Here is a 24162-nt window from a genome sequence, read left to right as displayed (position 1 = left end):
ATTGTGTAGTAGTCGTCAACAGCAGTGATGCACAAACTGTGGGTCACAAATCAAACTTGGCTCGCTGGCAGTAGTGATTTTATAGAGGGGGAAGCGGATGCATTTTCCACCCATGATTGGCCAGCCCATCTCTGATCTCAGCCCTCGTTTTTGTTAGATTTTTAACTTTTAATTAGACTAATTAGACACAATAAGTAAATGTAATTGTGGTTTTGACCAATTTGTGTTTTGCCATCATTATAAAAGTTTATTAAAACATAATTAATAATCCATTAATGGCAACAGAATCAGTGTGGAATGGATAGAGACACACATATAGACAAATATACACGTTTGAAGGCATTACAGTGGTCTCCCTCCTCATCTAATTTGCATACCAAAAAGGCACAGAGTGGCAGTAAAGAGAGGAATTGACTAATACATGTGAGTTCCATGTTGAGCTGCGTTAGCTACGGTAACTGTGTTACCTTTAGAGTATCCTTGTTTCTCCTATAGTACAGTAGGATCTGTCGAACCGTAGTGAGGTCAATGGACATGAGCACTGGCCTTAGGCTGCGCTGCGGGACACGGAAATACTCCTGAAGGAAGCAAACAGACATAAATAAAGTTACGTAAGGAAAAATATACTGAAACAACTGAAACAACAATGTAGGTAGTATATCAGCAGATGGGTTAATATTAAGGGTGTGGTAAAGAGTTACCTTGATAAGGAAGAAACCATCATTGGTCACATGTCTTCCTGTCTGTGTTAAGCTGGTTACCACTTTCTATTGAGAGAACGCACGCACACACACATACACATAATTATAAAAAGGATCAAGGGATCAAGACATCATATTATAGGGGTTTATTTTGACATGCCCTTTTAAACTGTCAAATCAAAGATCAGCCAGTTGGAAATTATACCTGTTCGGAAGAGATTTATTATGCTCAATGTCAATGACATGAGTGAATGTATATGCTATCTGTAGACATGAGGGCAATTTCATGATGATAGCACTAATGAAATCATTTGTTAATGTAGTAGAAAAATAAAGTTCATAGATTGCTTCCTAGAGAATTGGGCTACGCCTATCTTTGGATAAAATATGTGTGAAAATCTTTAATCTCTGATTAATATTTACTAATTAACAACTTTCCAGGATCTATTACACTTCATTGGCCATTTGACTCCTTCCAGTTTATTACTCATTAATTAATTAATCAAAAGCATAAACAATAATTGGATGACATAATTTTTCTTTCTCATATGTGTGCTCAGCAACTTTTGAAGTGTGCCCATGCCATCCAAATGCCTACCCCAAAGCACTGCAACAGGATCCTCTTGTTGTCAAAGTTCGTCTCTCGCTTAAGATAGAGAACCAAAGAGTCCAGCACGCCGTATCTAATGTTCTCTGTGACATGCAGCGAGGTCATCTGACTCTCCTCCAGGGCCACCATGAGAACTACAGCCAGGCTGACTGCCTGCTCCATCACTACAGCTGAGTGCTGGGTGAGCAGCGGCTGCACCCTGGGCCTCAGGGCGTCCAGCCAGCAGCGCAGCACCACCTGCAGGGCCTCAGTCTTACTGACCCCTGGCCGACACACTGAGGTGTAATCCACTGTGCAGGTCCATTTGAATCGCTTCACCAGCTGTCTGACCAGGCAGGACTGAGAATTTGCTGTGGTGCTGTCGGTAGTGCTGACGTTGGCAAAGGTGGTACACATTGTGCCCACCCACGCCCCGGCAGGCTCCTGGGTAAGTAGAGAGAGGATGTGGGCATTGGGGCAGACAGAGGAGACAAAGTTGGCCTGGTCTAAATCCCAGCAGAGAGCCAGCAGGGCGGCATCTGGCATGCCTACTCCCCAGCTGGAGTACTGGCACTGGTCTTTTGGCCGGAACCCCAAAAAGCTTCCCCCAGTTCCCCCTCCTCCGATACCAGTTCCCCCTCCTCCGACACCAGTTCCCCCTCCTCCGGCACCAGTTCCCCCTCCTCCGACACCAGTTCCCCCTCCTCCGGCACCAGTTCCCCCTCCTCCGGCACCAGTTCCCCCTGCTCCGACACCAGTTCCCCCTCCTCCAACACCAGTTCCCCCTCCTCCAACACCAGTTCCCCCTCCTCCGGTACCAGTTCCCCCTCCTCCGGCACCTGTTCCTCCAGGATAGGAGTAATTGGAGCAATGTTGCACTAGCCATGTGTTATCTAGATTGGCTAGTAGGTTCTGGAAAACTGTAGCATTAGTGCAGACCTTTGAGGTGAAGTTCAGTGGGTCAAGCTCTGCACAGAGTGCCAGATCAGTCATGTCCACAATGACGGGCCGGGTCCACTCTGAGTACTTGCACACCTGAGGGAAAGACAATACAACATAAATAATCCAAATCCAAATGTATATTTGGGTTTATTTAACACATCAACATTAACCATTGCTTAATACAGAGAATACATAGCATTTGTAGAATCGTTTTTAGAAGGACCTAAAACATGCACTGTACCTCCGGTAGTGTCTCTATGGTCTCTTTGTCTGTGCAGACAGAATTAAGCCATTGGTTGGGCAGCTGCTTGGTCAGCTTCTCAAACAAGGGCTCATTGCAGCAGACATTTTTCTGGAAGGCAAGCTGGTCATGCTGCCAGCACAGACCCACTACCGACGGATCCACCACGTCTTCCAACCACGTCTTGTAGTTACACCAGTCTTCAATGTCAAACAACACGGGAGGCTCTGTGGCCGGGACACCAAGGAAGCTGGCACAGTGTTCTTCTAGCCAGCCATTTTGTTCATTACGCAGCAACTTGCTTAGTAAGGTTTTGTTACCGCAGACCCCATCAACGAAATGGGGGTCATGGCGGATGCACAGGGACAATATGTCAATGCCGATATGCATCACATCATGCCACTGTGAGTAGCGACAGGACTCCGACACGAGCATATTGAGGTTCATCTCTGGTGGTCGTGCTACCTCCGAGCAGTTTGGCATTAGCCAATGGTTCTGAGGGTTGGAGAACAGCATAGTGAAGAAGCCCACATGTTCACAGATGAGCCTCTTTAACCGGTCACCGTCCTGTTTCCAGCAGAAGGCCACTACTGAGGAGTCCACCTGCACTGAGGGCTGTGCCATCCAGCTCTCATAAACGCAGAAATTACTCACCATGGCCCCGGTGTCTGCAGAGGAGTTGGAGCAGTAATCCCACAGCCAGTTATTCTTTGGGTCCAAAATTAGCTTCTTCATCAGTTCAGCGTTGTTACACACCCGCCTACCAAACTCGTTGCGGTCGTTATCGCCACAGAGTGTCACCAAGCCAGCATCCACTACACTGATATCCGTCCAGTTGCCATAGTTACAAAGGAGCAGGTTGAGGTTGAGGGCTGCCCTGGCCAACCGAGGCGAAGGCAGGGGGAGGTCAGCAGGGGGCTGGGGCTCTACTCCGACGCCACAGTCGGATGACCTGCTGAGGACGGGAGACACCAGCGCTTGAATCGCACGGCAGCCGTTGCTCCACACCTGCTGGACTTGTACACTGCTGAGGAAGCTCAGTGCCTTGCACAAGGTGAACACAGATGTGGAGGATCTCACTCGTGCACTGGCACCAATGACATCAGCACATAGCGTGTCATTGAAAACGGACAGATTGCGACGATCACACTTGAACAGGATATCTGTGTTGTCATCACTCCTGTCATGGATTCCTCCCATTGAGCGGAATCCGCTCTGTGGGCTCGGGCAGTCTGACCCTGGGTAACTGCACATAGGCTGGGCCAGGAAGATGTCCAGTATCGAATCACCGAAGGCCCAAGTCACATTGCGCTTCATTCCCCTAAGCAAAACAATAATTGAATCAGTCTGGAAATTATGATGTGGTCAAATTATCCATAGAAAGAACACACCATAAGTGCATAGAGATTTAGTCATTCTTATATATCTTTGATGGAGTGTAAAATTATATCTGAGCTGAATTGAGAGTGACTTCTTACCACATAAGTAGCTGCTTCAGATCTCCTATAGAATAAACAAGGAAACAATGGCATCACCACCACAGATTCAGAGAAAACATTCCATAAGAAAATGCAAAACATATTTCACAAACATTAACATTTTGAATAAGTGATTGATTACCTTGGTGGCAGTGTTCACTTTGATCAAGTGAAGGAAGTTTAATCCCAAACTGCATTCCTATTTTCAAGTAATCCACTGGGCTTTGGAGCATTGTCAACATGAACCTAGAAAACGATGTCACTGTCATGTCAACAAAGCTGTTCAGAACAGCCAACACATTCTCAGAGAGAGGGAGCTGTGACAACGCTGTCACGAACATTTCTTCAAACCCTCTTAATTTCACCACCGTAGATTCCTGCAGGTAGGATCTCAGGAAGCTGTTTGCTTCTGCATCCATACTGGTCGGTGGACCGCATGTGTGAGATCTCAGAGATGAAAGATAAGTCAGGAATGGTCTAGCCATTTCTAAAGCCACAGTCTTTGTTAGTTGTGCCGCAAACCCACAGTCCTCCCTCCCAGAGAAAATACATATTAATGTTTTGGGAAGGTTTATTATGAATTCGTCAGTTAGAAGTGGCTTATAGACTGCATACAAGTTAGTCAGAACAGTATAATATGCGTTCAAGTCAACATCCTTCAATATTGATAAGATACCAGTCCGGTGGGATGCATTATCTTCAAAACTCCTGGATGTTGGGCCACTCTTTGACCTTCCATGTGGATTTTCGTTTCCTCTGGATAAAGAATGAATTTGGTCAATAAGATTGCGTATGGTTTCCTCTAAGTTGGTAGTATCGTCAGGTCTCTCTCTGTGTATTGTTTGGGGTTCGGAGTGCACCTGCTTGACATCACTTATAATGCCTGTGGATAGAAGAAAAAATGGTCTCAGTAAACCAAATAGCCCATTATTACGATGTTGAAAAATCAAAAGTACGAAGCATAAATAATAGGCCAGGATGGCATTAATACCTCCCCTTTTTTATTACTTTTTTTAATTATATATATTTTTTCTTATGTTTTTTTTTCTTTTTTCGAAGAGTTAGTCCATTTTCCAGTAGGCCTAAGCATCGATTACTGGCCATTTAAAGGTAGGGTAAGTGATATTATACTTTGTGTTTGAGTGTTTGTTCAGTAACAGGTGTCTCTCTGTCTCTCCAGCTCTTTAATAAAAAGAAAATGTATTTTCAGGTTGGGATACCAATTGTATCTAATCAGGAGAGAGAACTCATACACGACACATGATAAACATGTGAAATTGGAAGTGATGACACAAAGTGAGCAGACAAAATTGGAACTGTACTGTAACATTTAAGTTGATAAATGGGTACTCTCTCCTGATTGGTTGAAAACATGCCACCCACCTGAAAATGTATTTTATTAAGAGCTGGAGAGATGGAGGCGGGGGACATCTATTACTGAACAAACACTGATAGCAATGAATACTATCAGAATATAGGACTTGTGCGTTTACCTTTTAACAAAATCTTTTTAGATTTTGACAAAAGATATCACTACCCTACCTTTAAGTTCAGGCCTCAGACATTGACTTAAAAAATGGACTGGTGTCTCAAATTCATTCTAATTATATCATGGACATTTTTCCACGTCATTCTCTGTCTACAAAATGTAAAAGATTATGAATTTGACTCACACTATAAAGGCATGTAGGGTATTCTACTTTAATCTTAGCAGTGGTGGAAAGTAACTGAGTACATTTACTCAAGTTAAGTACTGTATTTTCAATACTTTTACCTCTACTCCATCTCAGAGGCAAATATTATAGCCTACTTTTACTCCACTACAATTATTTGAAAACTAGTTACTAGTTAGTGTAGATTTTGATTATTATTACAAAACATGCATTATTCACTTCAGACCCATTTCGGCCATTTGAAAATAGCTAATCTACAAGCTCACAATGCCTTGCATGGCGATTTGAAAACGTGTGCAATGGGACATTCTGCATAATGAGTACACTCTACTTTTGTACTTTAAGTAGCCTACATTTGATACCAATACTTTTGCACTTTTACTCAAGTGAATTTTGAATTCCTGACTTTTACTTGTAACAGAGTATTTCTACATTGTAGTATTGATACTTTTACTTAAGTTTTTAAAAAAAAGTGAGTACTTTTTCCATCACTGTAAATGGCACTTACCAAAGAGGATGCACGCCGTGAAGAATGCTGGTGTTGGACACATTTTCTTGTGGCAAAAGCAGGCAAAAGCCTACTTAAAAAACAAACAAAAAAACTCCCAAGTAAGGATCCACTTATATCTTTATCCGACTGATTTAGAAAAAGCAAAAATGACTGATAAGGGAACCACATTAACGTTACATATTTTCATTGTGGTCAAGAGTACCCCACAGACCCAGGCTTAGAGCTAATCTACTGCAATGGAACGCACAGAGCACCTGTCCAACCTCCCATCATTGTCCACCGTCCATATTCTACTTACTACAAAGTACTGCCTATTTCCTCTCTGCCAACTCTAGGGTAATTCCGTTCACATGCTCCAAGGATCTGTATGCGTCACCAGTTCAACTCCTGTCCTCTGTGGCTCCGTCCTGCAACGCTACACCTAGGTCTAAAGTAGCGTAATTAAGGCAAGCGGCTAAAAAGAGTAGGTGCGAAACGAGGGCTGTGAAATGCAGAACGGATTTCTCAAACAAGCACAGCCATTAGTGCTGAAATATTAATTGGCCGTGTTGATTAACTCCTTCCAAAGCCCTTCGTCCCTGAAACCCGAGTCCTGTCTCTGGAGAGCCTCTCTTTCTTGAGACAGACAGACTGGACCTTAAGGACCAGACGGTCAGACCAGAGACATCTGACAAGATGTGGATGCAATTATAGGACACCAGGGGTTCTCACAGTGGGGTCCTTGGAGGGGGAGAATATAGCAAATATAGTAGGCCTATCAACATTTTATTATGATTATTATTGTTAACATTATTATTATTATTTTATTTTCCTCTCATCCTTTCATATTATTTATGATGATATTGAGCTCCTGGTCTATGCTAATTATGGCCGCCTCGTCCTCCACCTTAGCCCACTGCTTTGTTTTGTGTTTTGTTTGTCTGTTGGGCAGGGGAAAAGGGAAAAAAGGAGGGAACGATGCATTGGGAACTGAAAGTTCAACACTGAAGCTGTCATGTTTGTAGCCTACTATGAATAAATACAATAAAATCTGTTAAACCCTATATAGGTTTATTAGGCTACATTGGCCATTTGAAAAACGCATTGCCTGTTGTGAACTTGTAGACGTATTTTAAAAAAAAAACATTTTTGAAACATTTTAACGAAACAAATCTTGTATGGGGATCCCTGGAACAAAATATTTTTCTGATGGGCATCCACAGCTAAACACATTAATTTGTTGGTCCTTGACATGAAAATATTTGAGAACCACTGTATACACTTCACTATACCTTCCCAGAAACCCTTTAAATTTCTCACACACTGTTTTTAAAATAACTACATTTGAGGAATTGGTGTCTTCTTATGTTATACATCATGGAACATTTATACCCAACCATCAAATTTATAGTTCAGTCTCACAGTCAAGAATGAAATGAAAACAAAGGGCATGCAAGAGGGTTTTTAACTTTAAAACTTTGTTTCAGAAATTCATTGTAACTGTATGTACACTTTACAATAGTATAGCCTGTTGGCCAACAACAATGTCTTAAAGCAATTTTAAATACATCTTCAGCACAAACAGCAAGTTTTGCAAGTAAAATGGCTTTAACGGATACTGAAAAGAATTAACACAATTGCTCTTTTCTGCAGAAAAGGTGCCATGGATTAAAATTTAATTCAGGACTTTCCCACAAAGCAAGCTGTATTCTCTACATGCTAAGTTTAACAGTTCAGTGACGTTGCGCTAAACTAAACATACATACATACAGATTTTTGTAAGAAAAAAAACACTCCATCTGATGTAAAGTTAAATCTTCATTAATACATTTAAAAAGTAGATATGACATGCCTTTTTGAAATAAAAAATACAAAAGATTTTCCTTACTTTAAGGATTTTTTAAACATGAAGCTGCATGTATTGTACAACACTTATTGTACAATAAAAATGGTAATGCACATAAAAATGAGCTGGATAAAAATATCAAATACCTCCCACCCAAGCCTTCAACTGATGTTTCACGATCACATGGAGTATTAAGCCAACTGAGGACATAACCACGCATGGACTGCATAGGCCAAATCACACACACAGCACTGTGCCAGCAAGGCTTGCATACTGTACTTGGATGGTGTGGCAGGTGGGATGGGGGGAGGGGGTTAGGGCTAAGCTACCATGGTGTAATCTCAAGACACTTTTCCTCTTCCATGCACACTTTCCTTGTCTCCTCATCAAAACTATTGAGAAGATTTCACAGGTGGAAGCTCTGATCTTCCTTTTTTATTTAGGTCGGGAGGAGAAAAAGATGCAAGGAAATGAATGATTCTTAAGACTTAACCCCATGTTTAATTTACATTCATAGTCTGGACATGTCTACTCATAACATTGAGTTTGAATGAACAACATTGTGCCCTGTAACAGTGGAACCTGCATACAAATAAATTCTGATTTTCGAGGATATTCAGAAAAACAAGTGGACAACCAACACGAGAGAGTAGCAGGGAGATTTTGGGACAGGGCACAACTGGATTTAGTCTTTGTTCATGGGGCACAACTACATGGAGTCAGACTCACAGAACTCACAGTACAACTGCAACATATACTGTACATTGTTAAAACTAAAATAATCCAGATTATCGCTAGATTTCAGCTTCAGCTGAGCTTTGAGGCCTGATTGTCGCTTACTACCTAAACACTGGGGTTGGGAGCATAGGAAATGCCACAGCGAAAATTATGAGGAATTGTATGGCACCGTGCAGGCAGCCCAAGCAAGCCTGAACACTCAAAACGTTTGCTACAACTTCAAATGCAATTTGATTTGAAAAAACTGTCCAGAATTTATCAATTTCAACCATTATAACAATCTAAACAGCAAAATGGTTGACATGAATTTAAGTAGCTCTCCATGATGTCCACAACTTTGTTGATGTTTGAATATTTTTGTACTAACTACCTTGAGTTGGGTTAAGCCCATGTCAGAGAACAGAGATGCTGGCGGGGCTTTTAGACCTCTAAGTACTGGGCTTGCATGGATACAACACTAAATCAATTTTCCTTGTCTACCGTTTCTCTCCACCATTTAATTTGAAACAACAGATAAGTAAAATGCAAATTTGGCATGTGGATCCACACTGAAATAGGACAGACACATTCATATAGCCTAGTTACCATTCTCAAATGCAATACTTTCAACTGCAATAAAAAAAAGGCTTAAAAGTACATAGAGTAATAAAATATTGATAAAACACAAAAACCATCGAGACAAGTAGAGGGCTTGTCAGGCTGTACACCACAGTAGTGAGGCTGACTGTTTCAACAGTATGTTGCTGGTGCCAGATATGGCTGGTAAAGGTCTGGCCATAGATTTCTACCCTGGGTAGACTTTGTGACACACTGGCAGAGATGTGCTACAATAGTTATACTACAATGCTACCGACATAGCCATCAAATGACACAATACAAGTAAAGGAAACCGAGTTTAGCCAGAATACTTGATTAGGAGTAAAGACAATACTGACTACCAACAAAATAAATCAAAAACCAATATAGAAAAACACGATTAACTTTGACACATAACCACTTAAAAAAAAGAATGCCCTCTAACCTCAAATTGTCAAATTACCGATAAGATTTCCAATTTCATCTTTTTTAAGAGGCCATATTTAGTCCACAGTGAAGCCATCAATGTTTAAACTTGTATGAAAAAGAACAATATGGGAAGTTCTGGATTCACACAATTTCATTTGACTATGCAGTGGAATATCCCCATTAAATCCCCTCCCCAAAATATTTTCCTACTTAGCCAAAGGCCTTCGATAAGCTGAGTTACATATTCTTATAGGGGGGAATACTTTTTAAAGTATGGGTGTAAAAACAAAATGGAACCAGTATCATCAGAAAGAGAACTCAACAAACTCAATTCCGCTACAGAGGAATGCATAATGAGATTTCAAAGGCTACAGGTTAAAAGTTTGACAAAACGTCTGGGATGGAAAATCCATGTAGGTTTTTTTTTCTTTTTACACACATAGTACATACACAGACACACAATTCCTTCGACAAGCCTGTCATTCCTATTGAAATTGGTCTGTAGCCAAAGAGTGTCATTATCAGATAATCTCAACAAAGTGAGCACCAGGGGTTGGATACAATTTGGGACTGGGTATGATTGGAGATCCTCTTTTCCAGGTGACATGTTCAATTCCATTCAGAAAGCACCGTGACCTCTTATCATTGTTAGCATGGAGACAGAAGCCAGCTCGAGAGTCAGTCAAAAACAGGAATCTACCTGGGTATGTCCTCAGTTAAATGTGATTTCACCTACACGTGGATATTTAGAAAATTTTACCCAGATCTTGCTTCAAAAAACTTTTTTTTTTATGTTTCTCTTTAAAGCAATGTGGGGCTGAAAAAAAAAGATACGAAAAAAAGGCTAAAATTTCAACAGTAATGGCAATGTTACAGTTTGTAATCCAAGTTGTTGTTTTTCCTAAAAACGTCCGTTGTTTTCAGTCTATTTTTTTCCCTGTTGTCCTGTCAGAGTCTGTGACACAGATCAATCAGGAGGCAACAGATCATGCAGGCGGAATCGCTCTCGAACATGGGGGCGCACATCCTCATTCTGAAAAGTCAAGCAAGAGAGAAAGAAGCATATGAGAGACAAATCTTGATGACATTTTTTTAATGAAATGCAGTTACAGTGTGGTTACTATTTCATCGCAAGTGACTGCTGAGATGTGATTTCTTGCCTGGTGGAAGAGCTAAATATTCTAGTGAGTATATCTTACCATCTCAACCAACTTCTCCAAGAAAGGAACCAGCTTCAGCAGCTCATTGTCATTCTTGTCCATGAACCAGCTCTCTATAGGTATCCCATTGGAAAGCTGTTGAGTCACAAAACAGTCAGCTGCAATGTGAAGCAAGTGTTTCTGCATCTACTTGACTTAAACCAACAGGAGTATTGATTTAAGAATTGAATAAAAAAAAATCAAAAGTGCATTTTAAAATATCATTCTTTTAGTTTAATTGCAACATCTAAATCAGGAGTAAACTGCAGTATTATTGTCCCTCTAGTGACCAGAAGACTACCTTTCCAGCATCATTGTTGTCGGTAATAACATGTTCACCTGATATGCGAAGGCTTGTGGTGAATTGTCAATGATGATGGTCTTGGAGAGGTCTCTGCCTAAGATGTTGAGGTCCTTGATGTAATTTCCTTGGACGCAGACACAATGCTCACGGAATAACCTGTGTCTACAGTTACAGTTGGACGTGGAAGAAGAAAAAAAAAAGATCAATCAATGACCGGGTCTGGACAATCAATAATTCATCAAAACCACAACATCGACACCTCAACAGCAGATGGCTGTCACAAGAGTCCGTGCTTTTAGGTTTTTCCTTTTTCTTTAATACAGCTCCCCCCACCCCAACCAAATGTGACAAAACTAAGGATGCACCTTACCTTACTAGCTGTTTCTTAGGGTCTAAGATGTTGAGGAGTTTGTCTGCATACACCTTTTTTGAGGCTGTGAAGAGGATGATCTAGGAGACAGAAAAAAGTAATACAAATAAATCTTCTGAATGAGCACAATCATGATTAAAGGGACATAATTGTCAACTGATGTTTACCTCGTAGATTTGAGACATACGCTCCAAGAATTCTCTGAAGAACGGCCTCAAACGCACATAAACCTGAAGGAGACAACAGAAAACTGCAATGACTTCTGTCGTATCTTGTTCAATGGACAGAACTAACGCAATTCATATAGGATATGATACTGCCATATTTCAAGCCCCCCCAAGGACCCTGGTCACACGACTCTTCCAAAAGAGTTTCCAAGTCAAACTCAGGCAAAAACATTTTTTTATGTTCCTGCAACTCCCCCTAGTGGTTACACGAAAGACAACAACGAGAGGTGATATGACCATTGTTATTTACCTGGTAAATGACATCCTGAAAAAGGACGGGGAAGGTAAGTGCTGCATCCTCCAGCTCATTTAAACTGCAATGGACCAATGTCTCATCCTGGTAAATGGGAAGAGGGAAATAAATATGGAAGAGAAAAAAATAGATTTTCAGGGGCAATTTCTCGTAAAAGAAAAAATAAAGAATGTATGGTGAGGCTTGTGTGTATGCACTGACCAGGTCTAGAACCAGAGAGAATTCAGGCGTGCTACGCGTCTTCAGTGGCAAGGCAGGCTTACGGGTAAGCTGCTCCTCTGTCAGTGGAGGGACGTGCTTGATGAAAAAATACCTATAAATCAAAAACATTTATTGAAAATATAATTAAGTAATTATTAAAATCATCAGTAAATAAGTAAAAACATTTCACCACCCAGGAGACTGTTATCTAGTCAAAATCCTCCTAGCGGCTGGGAAAAAGGCTATCACCAGGAACTGGCTCAAGACTGACATACCGGACTATAAACAGTGGAGAAATATAGTGGACAATATTCAAGACATGGAAAAATTAACATTCAAACTGAAAATAAGGGAAGATCTCTATGAAAAACGATGGGAAAAATGGATAATATATATAATCTTAAGAGAAGGGATGTGATGACGTAAGAAAATGAGGTTAATGTGCACCCCCACAAAGGTCTAAAAAGGTAATATGTAAATATGTTTTTTGTTTTGTTTTTTGTTTTTTGTTTGTCTAAGTTCATGTAAATGTCTGTTCTATGATTTGTTTTGTTTTATTTTATTTGATAAAGTGATAAATGTAACTGATTTGATGTATCCTCAATAAACACAAAGTTATAAAAAAATAAAAATAAAAAAAACATTTCACCACACTCTTTGCGGGCTGAAATATGTTGCAATATAAGGGCAAATGAAATTGAGCGTTCAAATAAATATACTTGTACAGTAAATCTAAATCACATGCAACCTGGACTGTTCATGAGCACATCTGCAAAGGACATCCATTTTCCAGTTTGTAAGCACCAATGCAAGTGGGGGTGCACTTTGTACTCACGGGTCAAAGACTTCCCAGTCCTCCTCATAGGTGACCTCTGCTGGCACTGTGTTTGGAGGAGCATCCACATAGGCCGTCTCAGGACTAGAGCCTGGAGCTGAGAGTCGAAGGAGGAGGAAAATGGAAGAGAGGGACGAACAGTGTGAGAAATGCTTTGCTGTTAATGCAAATTCCAACCGTTTCAGAAAAGCCAACTCTTGGTGCCGTTAGCCTACCTGTGAGGGGTGGGAGGTCAGCATGTGGTTCTAGCTCTCCTTCCTCTGCTGCAGGTGGAACCTCAGGGATGTGGTGAGCTCGCAGCTGTGGGACCTGGGCCACGCTAGAGTAGAGGTTGGTGGTGGTGGTGGCGCTGCTGCACAATTCCTGTGCAGATATGGCTGTGCTGGTGGGTGTCTCCCCTACCTGCTCCACGTCCAGCTGCTTGACTATTTCCTCTGCTTCCAACGACTGGTCTGGGGAGTCTGAGCCAGAAGAGGCTAGTGGGGAAAACAAAAGGGTTGTAAAGAAAGTTACCTAGCAGCAACAGGCGACTCAATGTGATACTTGGCCAACTATGACCAACTGGGGCATATCATCAAGTAAGTCATTTTGCCATTATTAAAGGTATTCTGATGAAGTACAGCACACTGTTTAGTAAATATCTCTAAAGATTACATTTCATTGCTTTCCCTGATAACATTGTTAACTGTATTGTTATCCGTGTGTGTTTTTTATTTAGAAAATTCAGTTAATTGGCTACTGTGTGATCCATTGATTTGAACACAAAACAGCACAAGATATGCAAGCCAATTAACCAAGGGTAATTAGCCTCTGCAAAGTGTTTTATTTCTCGATAACCACACAACTTTTAGGCAATTATGCCTGCGTAAGTGCGTATTCCATGGCCTAATACCGGCAATTAAAATATAAGTAGTGTTCATTAAAATGTTCAGGTCATACACTCTTTAAACAGAAACTTTGCATTGGCACCATCTTTGTCAACCTTATAAATAAATGTTATTACTCCAGCAAGTCTGAGTAGTTAACCTATTAATGAGTATCAACTGAGTCACTTAGCTGACAATGGTCACGTCTTTTACATTCACAAATGTATATCAAAATGTTCTATGTGGAAATTTAAGACTAATTTGACATAAAAAAGGGTGATAGTTAAATGTCACTGGCAATCCCTATCTGTCACAGAAATGCCAATATTGAATATAAGGCTGCCAAGTTTCAGCAGAGATGCGTGTATGGGCTCTGATGTTACCCAAATCCGCATGTACAAATAAATGATCCACCCGGCCAAATTATTTCTCCCGAGATATAGATCAGCCACCCACCTGCACCCATACAGACATCATTTATTAATCAGTACTGTGAGAAGCCGAAATTAAATGGAAACGTACATTTGCTGCAGTAGGCTTTCCCGAACGTAACTGTATGTGTACTATAATAAATGGAACCAAATCGACCATTAAGCTCTGCTACCCATTCCATTTCAAAGGCAATCGTTATCAAATCTTACAGAACAAATGACGCCCATATCTTAAGCTAGTTTGGGGATGAAAGATGGAGAAATTGGAAATAAAGCAGAAATAAAACGTTATTCACAACCTGAAAGTAACATTTGTATTTAGCGACCATCCGTTCTGGCGGCTGGGTTAGGACTGTTACCTACTCAAAACAATTTCACTGTATGAACCTGTGTGTCAGCTGAAGTTTTGGATGTGTAGACCAACTTAGAACATTAATATTAGATCATGACCAATTCTGTCGGTGACGAGGGAGATTGAAACAATCCATGAGTTACGCTGCTATGCCTCTCTTGCCCTTTACGGACTGTGCGCCCCTGTTGGGAGAGATGGACACAACATGCCGCTGTGCATCACACATATTACAGACTGACAGTGGACGAGCATTAACTCATTCACTGCCAGAATTATTTCTGGCCTGTTTGAACACCGCCAAGATTTTTCATTGAAAAAAAAAAGTACTCAGGAGCCGAGATACAGAATTTTTAAGTTTTAAGTTAACAAGGAAGTGGATGGGAGTCTATATCTTCGAAAAATCATATCTCCTTGGTCTTTGGGTCAAAAAATTAAAAAAAAATCTAAAAAAAAAAAAAAAAAAAAAAAAATATTTTTAATTTTTTTAATTTTTTTAAAAAGTCGTTTTAGTCGTTCTTGGCAGGCATGGCTTATGGACAGAAGTCGTTTTAGTCGTTCTAGGCAGTATATGAGTTAAAAAGCTGATTGAAAATTCACATATTGGGAAGAAGAAACCAAATTGACCTGAAGAAGATCCACACCGGATCGAAAGGTTGTCAAACTTTGCCAAATAAAGAAGGCTTTACAATTGTATGTGTGCAGGTTTTACTTTTTAAACATCAGCACTTTTCACCTAGTACCTGGTGAAGCTGGAACAACACCAGCTTCACATTCGAGCTGCCACTTACTTTTATTTACCACTTATTCTCTTTTGTTTAAGTAAATATGCACACGTATATACGGTATAAAGATTGTCAACTGTCAATATTTTCTAAGCTATCATCTCGCCTGCCCGTCAGATGCAGTCAGTGATTGTAAATACAGGAACAGGAGGGAGCACTTATTTTTCTACCCTAATATCACCTGTGGATGATGGGTTTCAGACTATTCGATCTATGTACAAAATCCATCCTTAGCCAAGACGAGTAAAACGAACAACCGCAAAGTTCCCAAAAGATAAGGTGCAAGAGGGAATGAGTCTAGCATACCAACCATTGTTCACCATGTATAAACACGCCAGCAACGTTGCTCGTCATTTCTGAAGAAACAAGGTCAATAAAACACCTGCCTGTTTAGCCATCACCTGGATGGTCAATGCCCTATGACTTTATTGAACGTACCCAATTAGTAACATTCATGTGCTTGTAGAGAAATGCATTCACTAGATCACACAGAAGCGAATATGAGATGGTGACAATTCTGAACGGTATAAGGTATATTTGAAAAGCAAACAATTTAAGACCCCTGAAATTCTTATTTCAGACTTTCTAATACTTTTTAAGGAGTTGACATCGTTTACCATTTTTAGCTGGTGAGAAAAAGTTGAAGACGGGGGAGAAGATTGTCCCCAGGAGGGTGGTCCTGGGAGGGCTGGTGGGCAATTCGACAGCCGTTGTCTCCTCCAGGCGTCCGTTGGGCTTTTCCTTACTCCTGTCATGGTTTGTTGCCTCTACAAGAAAGACTTAATGGGTTACATTTAAAGAAAAGTAGCAATTAACTTATCTTGTTGTTTCCAAATCAAGAGCCACTCACGTCCATTGACGGAGCCCCTCCTGCCAACCCTGGTGATAGTCTTGCGGCCGGTGTCGGTACTGCAGGGTGTAGAGGTGATCAAGTTGTTGTCCACGTCACAGTGGAGCCGCGTCCTCTTGGCTGGGTTCTCCTGTTGCACCTGAAGTAAACAAGACATCATGGGACATGTTCACGAAAAGGACTGCACAATGACATGCATAAATCACACAGGTCAAGACAAAGGTACTCTATCCTGTAACTGAGCATTGACTGTGGTCAATCAGTTAAAATACTAATAATAGAAATTAAGTGTAGCATTAACACTAATGAAATAAAGCTTACAATGCATTTCAACAACTGTGATACAACATACGATAACCGTCTGTTATCAACATTCTCCAGAACCAAACATTTTGTATAAAGTAGACTCATTTCTGCAATCATAGATGGATGCATACTGCACATACAGGTACAGTTGACTTGCTACAATATCGTCCGACTGATATTTCTAGATTAAAAAAATGTATATCTTATACATCGGTTATATATAGGTTTGGCTGATATATCTGTCATTATTTGACTTTTTCGTTTTTTGTTGTTTGTTTTTGATGACAAGAGATCGGCAGTTATGCATCCCGATTTTAAATAAGCATTAACATAATTTATCCTGTACTTGCTATTCATTATTTACATGTTTGCTTGCTCAAATCCAGCATCTGTCTGGCTCTACTTAATCTCTCAAGAACAGATTCTGCTCTGCGTTTGAATCTGTCAGGGGGGTTTGTCATATCGCGTACGCACTGGCCTACAAGTGGGCGTGCCTTCAGATCAGGAAGCAGGCCGCGCTTTACCCAATCAAATGTCTGCCGATCCTCCCCCACTAGAAACAAACCGAAACTCATTTAACAATAGCGTCCTCGGAGCAGACAAAACCACGGAAAGATATTCACATTTTAACTTGCTCTTTCATCATAGAAACAAGTGGGCTTATAACCAAAACGATCCATGTTCTCTGGGAGAAGTGGTGTTAGTGTTCCGTGTAGAAATAGTTAGTGGGAATGAAAACATAGTCGCACCACCGGAAGTGAAAGGCTGAAGGCAGACCAAAACCCTGGTTTCCTTGCGTACGTGTGCTACATCGACTTCCTCCTAGAGCCAAGTAACAGCAGAGGGCGCTGTTTTTCCTTTTCATTTGGCGCTGGGTTCCCAGATTGGGCTCAACTATGATTACCGAGATATGGCTGAGAAACGTGTTTAGTAAGGACATGAAATCTATGTTTTCACGATAAGCAGAGATCATAGAAAAAAAAACATGGTATATGGGTTTAAAAACAAGAATTGAGAGTGACTCAGAAAGGCATATTATTATTAAGAGATTATTTTGATGCGAACCTTGCACTTAAGGTGGGTGGGCATGGGTACAGTAACCTGTACATGCACAAAGCAAATTGCACCTGACTAAGCCGCCAATCCTGCATGCCGATTTTGTGACCAAAATAGTGCTAACAAATTATCTACGATGGAAACATGACTAGTTTTAAACGCAAAAATACTTACATGTAGAGGCAGATTTCAAACTAGTATAAAATTCAGTTGTCAAGACAACATTTTGAGAATGTGTTACTTCATCTAGTCATTTATTTTCATGAATATTGTAGATCTATTTAGCAAGAATTTGTAGTACATACAGTAAACTGTGTTGATGCACTGTAGGCACAATTGAATTTGTAATAACTCAAATCTGGCTGATCATTTGTCAAGGACAGTCTGAAGATGTAGGGTAGCAAGTTTGGCGTCAAATGAGCAGAAGATGTGGAAGGAGGTAGTTCTAATTAGTTTTACAGTTTGAAGAAAAACAGAGTGATGGACTTCATAATTCCTGCAAGTTCGAAGAATCTAAACTTTCCTGCTCACATGGTCCTACATTTTGATGAAAGTTGCAAAGTGGTAGCAATTTATTTGTTATGAAGTTTTAAACTTTAGATAGTTGCTATAGAGCCACCATCACTACTATCTCACAAAAAAAGGTTATAGGCATCTTTCTGCTCCCCTACATTTTGATGAAAGTTGTGAAGTGGAAGCAATTTGTTATACATTTTCCTTGCAGGGATGATAACCATAAGTATAACAGCAAATACAAGAGGGATCAGCAGTAGAGCTGCAATTACTACCGTTAATTCTGCAATTTCAATATTTCATGTGTAAAGATTTTTGCCGATTCCCTTTTAATGTGACACAGTACAGTAGCAATCAAAAGGGCTAGTCTCTTAACATCTGGTTTCAACTCAGTTCAAAGTAAACGCCATCCTGGTTTTTGTGCCCTAGTCCAGAAACCGTTAGACCTCACTCACATTTAATCTAGAATGTGAAATTAAACTCTAGATGGGGGCGATGCGTTGACGATGACTACTGGCTGCGTTGTAGAACTTCCTTATGTGCCTGTTGTAGCCTGTATTATATCCTGTAACAATATCCAGTGAATTAAATCTCTGCTTCTATAAGACGGAAGTCTTCTTTCAGCTGAGTTAGAGTTTTCCCCTCGTTACCACCTCCTGTCCCTGTACACCCACTCTGTGAGCCAGTGGCTAAAATTAGAACTATGCCTGAGTTCTCAGACAAGCTGCAGCATTCCACCAGACATTTCTAGGGAAACACGATACTGGGCTCAGACAAACCCTGGATTTACATCTGAGATCTGAAGAACATAAGGCTAAATAAAGTTTTAAGAAGAGAGGTAACTGACCAAAGGGAAGCTTACATAAATTAATATTAAACTAATATACAAAAGAAAGTTGTGAGAAAATGTAAATGTTACTGGAATTAGTTCTGGGGCAACTATACAACTTTCACATCATGTAATACTCATTGTAATACCATCACAATTTTAAATTAATTCCTTTTACAAAAACAGTTAAAACGATAATTTGACATGATCACAATAGTGGTTACCTTGACAGCATTTCCTCTGATGAACTTCTTGATGGTGGACAGTAAGCCCCTCCCACCGCTACTAGGGCTGTCCTCTTCTACCTCTGAATGCCTCCGCTTGGTCCGGGATGGGCGGGCTGCCAGGGCAGGGTTTGGTTGCTGAGACGCCTTACGCATTCTCAGCCTCATTGTTTTAGCAGTCACATGTAAGGCTATTGAAGACAATTTAAAAAGACAGGGTTGGGTGAAGAAGAGCAAGGGAGACAAAAGACATACATGTAAGAACCAACAAGTCTCTCTCTCTCTCTCTCTCTCTCTCTCTCTCATATGTGTAGTGGTTGAATACTAGTGCACAAAATGCTGCCAACATCTGGTTGTATTCAGGATCCCATTTCACTTACATCACGGCAGCCCATGGAAGCCACAGCTGGCAATAGTTCCGTCTCTATGCTTACAATCCATCCTACTCTACACACCACAGGAATACAGTATATTATGTACCATTAGTTCCAAGGGTAACAAGAAATACATATACTTAGTATAACCCCTGAAAATAATAAAATTATGGGCATTAGGGGTAAAAAAAAAGATCTAAAAAAATGTATTGTCTACAATTCGGAATAGATGAACAATTTCCAAATGACTTCCCAGCTTCCATAGTTGTTGCACAACAAGCACTGTGGCTACTAGTGGGCTCTCGGTTAATGGATGCTAAAATGGAGCAGGCCAGCAGGTTGGTTCTGTCCTCACTAAAAGGGGTTAGAGATTATTAAATAGAAGAGAATTAGATAGTGTTTATGTTAGTAGCCAAATGTTATGCATCTAAATCTAGATAACTACACCTCAGTCACCAGCAGGTAATATTTGGTCATTGAATGATAAAGATTTGTTGGGAATTAAAAGGGATCAAATCGAGAATCACTCTGAATGAAGAACAGATTTTGAGTCGAATCATGTGCCCAAAAATCCAAATAGAATCAAAATCATTGGATACCAAAATATTCTCACCCCTAATGGACATCTACATAAATGTGGATAAAGGCCCCATTTATACTCAACTTTAAATACATGTATGGATATTTCTGTCCAGTCTCTACATCCATTATGTCCATTTGTGCACGTCTACTGAAAGATAACGGATACGAAAACGACACATCTGCAAGGTGCAATAGTTCAAAGTATGTGAGCGATTGCATTATTTGTGCTTTTATATGTACATACGTATTATGTTCAGAACGGGAATATAATTGCACCCAGCCATCTCTAGCTATGAGGGACTTAAATTTGTGTTCCCTGTGTGAGCATGAACATAAAAAAATAAAACCATTCACAGCTAGCACAAATCTTCTGTCAAGCATGCCAAGTCGCCTTTGCATACGTAACTGGCTGGAAATGTGTTCGGACATATCCAGGACCCGTCAGAAACCACAAACACACTCATGGCATCATCTCAATCCAGACCTCACATACTAGGCCTACATCTGCTTCACATTTCCACAGGGATGCATTTGTGAGCACAGAGGATGTGCATGCTCTCTTTAACGCACACAAACAAAAACAATTTGACAGTCTGTTGGACAATTGTATTAAAGTAACAGGCGGCATGAAGCCTGGTCTGAAACAGGGACTTCAATGCACCAATGCATTCCTATAGCTTTGCTGTGATGAGGCCAATTAAGAACAGTAAAGAAATGCTTCCATGAAACTTCTGAAAATCACAATACGCTAATTCTAAAATAATAATGATAATATTAATAATAATAAACATATTAGTCATAGTATGCCAGATATCAAATAAGAGAACGTTCAGAAATGTTCCCTTTCCAATTCAAGATGTCTAGCTGGGGTCAAGTAGAATAGTAGGAAAGGTAGCTAAGCTGGCTAGAAGGAAATTTCAGGAAATTCAGGTTTAAGACAGCCGAAGGCAATACATCTCTGACAATGGCTCATTACGAGAAGTGACAGCGACATGGCCAAAAACAAACAAGGAACATGCTCATGATAGGCATCCACAAGTGAGCGGGAAAATATTATCAACATGCACGCTACTGCAACTAGCGAGCTAGCAAATGTTATGTTAGTCATGGCAACACACTTTGACACTAAACAAGGCCCAGATTCACTGTTCACATGATTAATCTCTCTAGCTAGCTGCTAGCAGTATTCATGCAATTCTCAATCCCAGACATTCTAGCGGGCCGACCAAGGTGTATGACAACGATGTGTTACATAGTTTACTTTAACGACAGGAGTTCGCTTAATGAAGTTCAAGTTCAATCGTGACAGTGCATCTGATTAATTTCTACTGGTTGTCAGTGAACCAGTAGGACGCCTGGCGTTTTATACTGAAAGCTTATGCATTACATAAAACAACCGTGTATTACAATAAGCACATTCATGTGTTAAACGTTTCGGATGGTAACGACACTGGAACGATGCAAAACAGATAAGCAATAAGCACTCATCTGGTAATAATAAAAGTCCTTTTTAAAAAATAATAAACTGGGCCTTGACGACACTGTCCTAACAAGCATCAACAGCTAGCTAAAGCAACACTGTTATATTATTTTATAAATTACTTCTTCTTGCGACTATTTCGCTCGATAACAAATGACGTCATTTTGAACTAAAAAACCTCGTCGACGCAAGCAAATACGTCATGCGAATCTAGCGCAAGGCTCGCGCGACGACCAGAGTTGCCATGTCCGCTTAATATAAGGGATTTGCGCTTGTTTTACCGTAAAGTTGCTTGAAAAGATTGGCAGTTGCGGGTTTTGTTTCATTGTACTTGCTTATTTAGGCTTGTTTCACAACATTTCACATTATTTTTTTAAACCACTGGTTCTCAGATATTTTCATGAAAATGTTTTGTGCCAGGGAGAATTTGTGTTGCTGGAATGTTTAAAAAACGAAAATAGCAGATCTACAAGCTCACAACGCGTCGCTTGCATCTATTATTTTCCAAATAGTTGATGTTGTAAGTGCTCATGTGACCTGGTTGCTTATTTCGCTCACAAAATCTGGCAACGCTGTCGCGCGACGCAGAAAGCCATAATAACGTTCAATCAAGCGACACAAACATCGCTGTCAGCTACTAACTAATCACACCAATGTCACATTAAGCGTGGCGGCAACAAGCCAGCTGGTGTTAACATCAAACACCCACCACGAATGGGATCTGTACGCCATAAAATACCCGACACTGTAGACAGTATCCGTCTAAACTAGTCGTTTATATAACGATTTGATGCCACCACTTAAGCTAACCTAGCTAGCGTTAGCCAAGTTGTAAAGTTGTGGCATTCCAGTGGACGGCGTTAGTTAGCACATTAATAATGACAATTAACCTGACATATTTCATAGAAATGTGAATCGCTGCATCTTAAAATAGTAAGGTTTAACGACGTGGCCAAGGGGTTAAACCGATGACATGTTTTTTCTTGTATTTAGTATATACCCAGGTTGTGTTACCTGAGAGCGAAAACTACAACTCAACTAGGCGAATTTATACCTAGTCGCACAACTGTGTCGCGCGTCGAAAACAGCCAATCTCCAAGCTCATGGTGCGTTGTGGACGTGACGCGCTGTGATTTTGTAGATCTGCTGCCTGCCCCCCCCCCCCTCGAAAAAAAACCCGTCCAGGCATTAGCCAGGTCCGCCATAGAACGAAGATAAGGAGGCCATGATGTTTTTAGCTAAGGCTAGCTTGGTTAGCGTCGCTAACAAGCTAACCCGTTAACGCTACATACGACAACACACCGAAGCTAGCCATCATTAGCCGTCAACAACAGCTTCGGGCGGGCTAATATAAAAATAAACATTAAAATATGTATTTTAATAACGTTGCCAAGCGTTCATTTATACGCCGCACACGCGACGACGACCCGTTGCATGAAGAAGGGGAAAAAAACGCACTTACTTGACAGTGGTCCGCAGTATAATATCCGAATGGGAGAATGATTAAGATTCAAGGCCAGCACATTAACATGGGTTGTTGTGGTGTTTCTTCTGTGTTGTGGTGCAGGTTGTTGTGTGGCTTAATGTCCACTGTCGCGTCCAGGGGGCCGTCAGTCAGTGTGTGAAATGACACTCCGGTCCGTTGTGTTACCAGGCGCCATTTCCCGCCTCTATGCCCACTCTCTCCTCCAGCGCTGTTGCCAGGTTTAGGGAGAGAAATAAGCTGCCAGGTCTATGAAAACAAGCCCAAAAAGAAGCGACTACGCTACATGAGCACTTCATTGGCTCATTTGAAAATAGCCAATCTACAAGCTCACAAGTAGATCTGCTATTTTCAAAAACTCTTGCAATGAAATGTGGAATATTTGGATTTTTTTTTAAACATTCTAACACAAAAGCTCCCTAGCACAAAACATTTTCATAAATATATTACAGAACCACTGGCTTAAATAATACATTTAAAAAAATTGTAATCAAGCCTAAATAAGCAAGTACACTTTAGAAAAAAGCCCAAAAACTGCAACCCGCAACTAGCAATATTTACAAGCAATTTTACAGGGGGAAAAAGCCATTATTCGCTTATAATAAGGGGACATGGCAACACTTCTCTCCTCAAGGCAGAGACCCGGATGGGACACAGACACACCCCCTGTCCACCAGTGGCGTTTGATTAAAGAAAATGACGTCTTTTTAAACGGGCTTTTTCCACTTAAATGACAATTTTTCACTACAAAGTCAAATGACATATATTTGAAAATATGTAATGTTTTCAAAAATTCAAGGTAGTTAATTATCGGACAATTCCTAGCTTAAATGAGGGTGTGTTTTTGTAAAATAAATATAAAAACAAAATGTGTAAAAAGTTAAAGCTCTATTTTCTGATAGTCATTGAGTGTTTGTTAAGTAACAGGTCTCCATTTGTTTT

At 40.5% G+C, this 24162-nt stretch overlaps 1 protein-coding gene across 2 annotated transcripts; it reads right to left on the bottom strand.

Moving 5' to 3' along the window:
- Window positions 1–7560: 7560 nt before the first annotated feature.
- On the bottom strand, window positions 7561–23428 carry ctdspl2b (CTD (carboxy-terminal domain, RNA polymerase II, polypeptide A) small phosphatase like 2b). Of its 2 annotated transcripts, XM_084067262.1 has the most exons (13): window positions 23200–23428; window positions 19302–19492; window positions 16374–16512; window positions 16141–16290; window positions 13308–13568; window positions 13093–13189; window positions 12258–12369; window positions 12054–12140; window positions 11744–11806; window positions 11577–11656; window positions 11242–11368; window positions 10903–10998; window positions 7561–10736 (listed from the first exon to the last, which is right to left on the bottom strand). In XM_084067262.1, exons 2-13 carry the CDS (start codon window positions 19467–19469, stop codon window positions 10671–10673), a joined length of 1446 nt encoding a protein of 481 aa, XP_083923388.1. In that variant the 5' UTR covers window positions 19470–19492; window positions 23200–23428; the 3' UTR covers window positions 7561–10670. The 2 variants fall into 2 exon arrangements, with proteins under 2 accessions (XP_083923388.1, XP_083923387.1); XM_084067261.1 differs by having other exon boundaries at window positions 12054–12369.
- Between the last annotated feature and the right edge of the window lie 734 nt (window positions 23429–24162).

Source organism: Gymnoscopelus microlampas (genome assembly GCF_963454915.1).
Source record: "Gymnoscopelus microlampas genome assembly, chromosome: 1".
NCBI lineage: Eukaryota > Metazoa > Chordata > Actinopteri > Myctophiformes > Myctophidae > Gymnoscopelus > Gymnoscopelus microlampas.
Note: the sequence above shows the minus strand (reverse complement) of the source record. Positions and strands in the feature narration are given on the sequence as shown.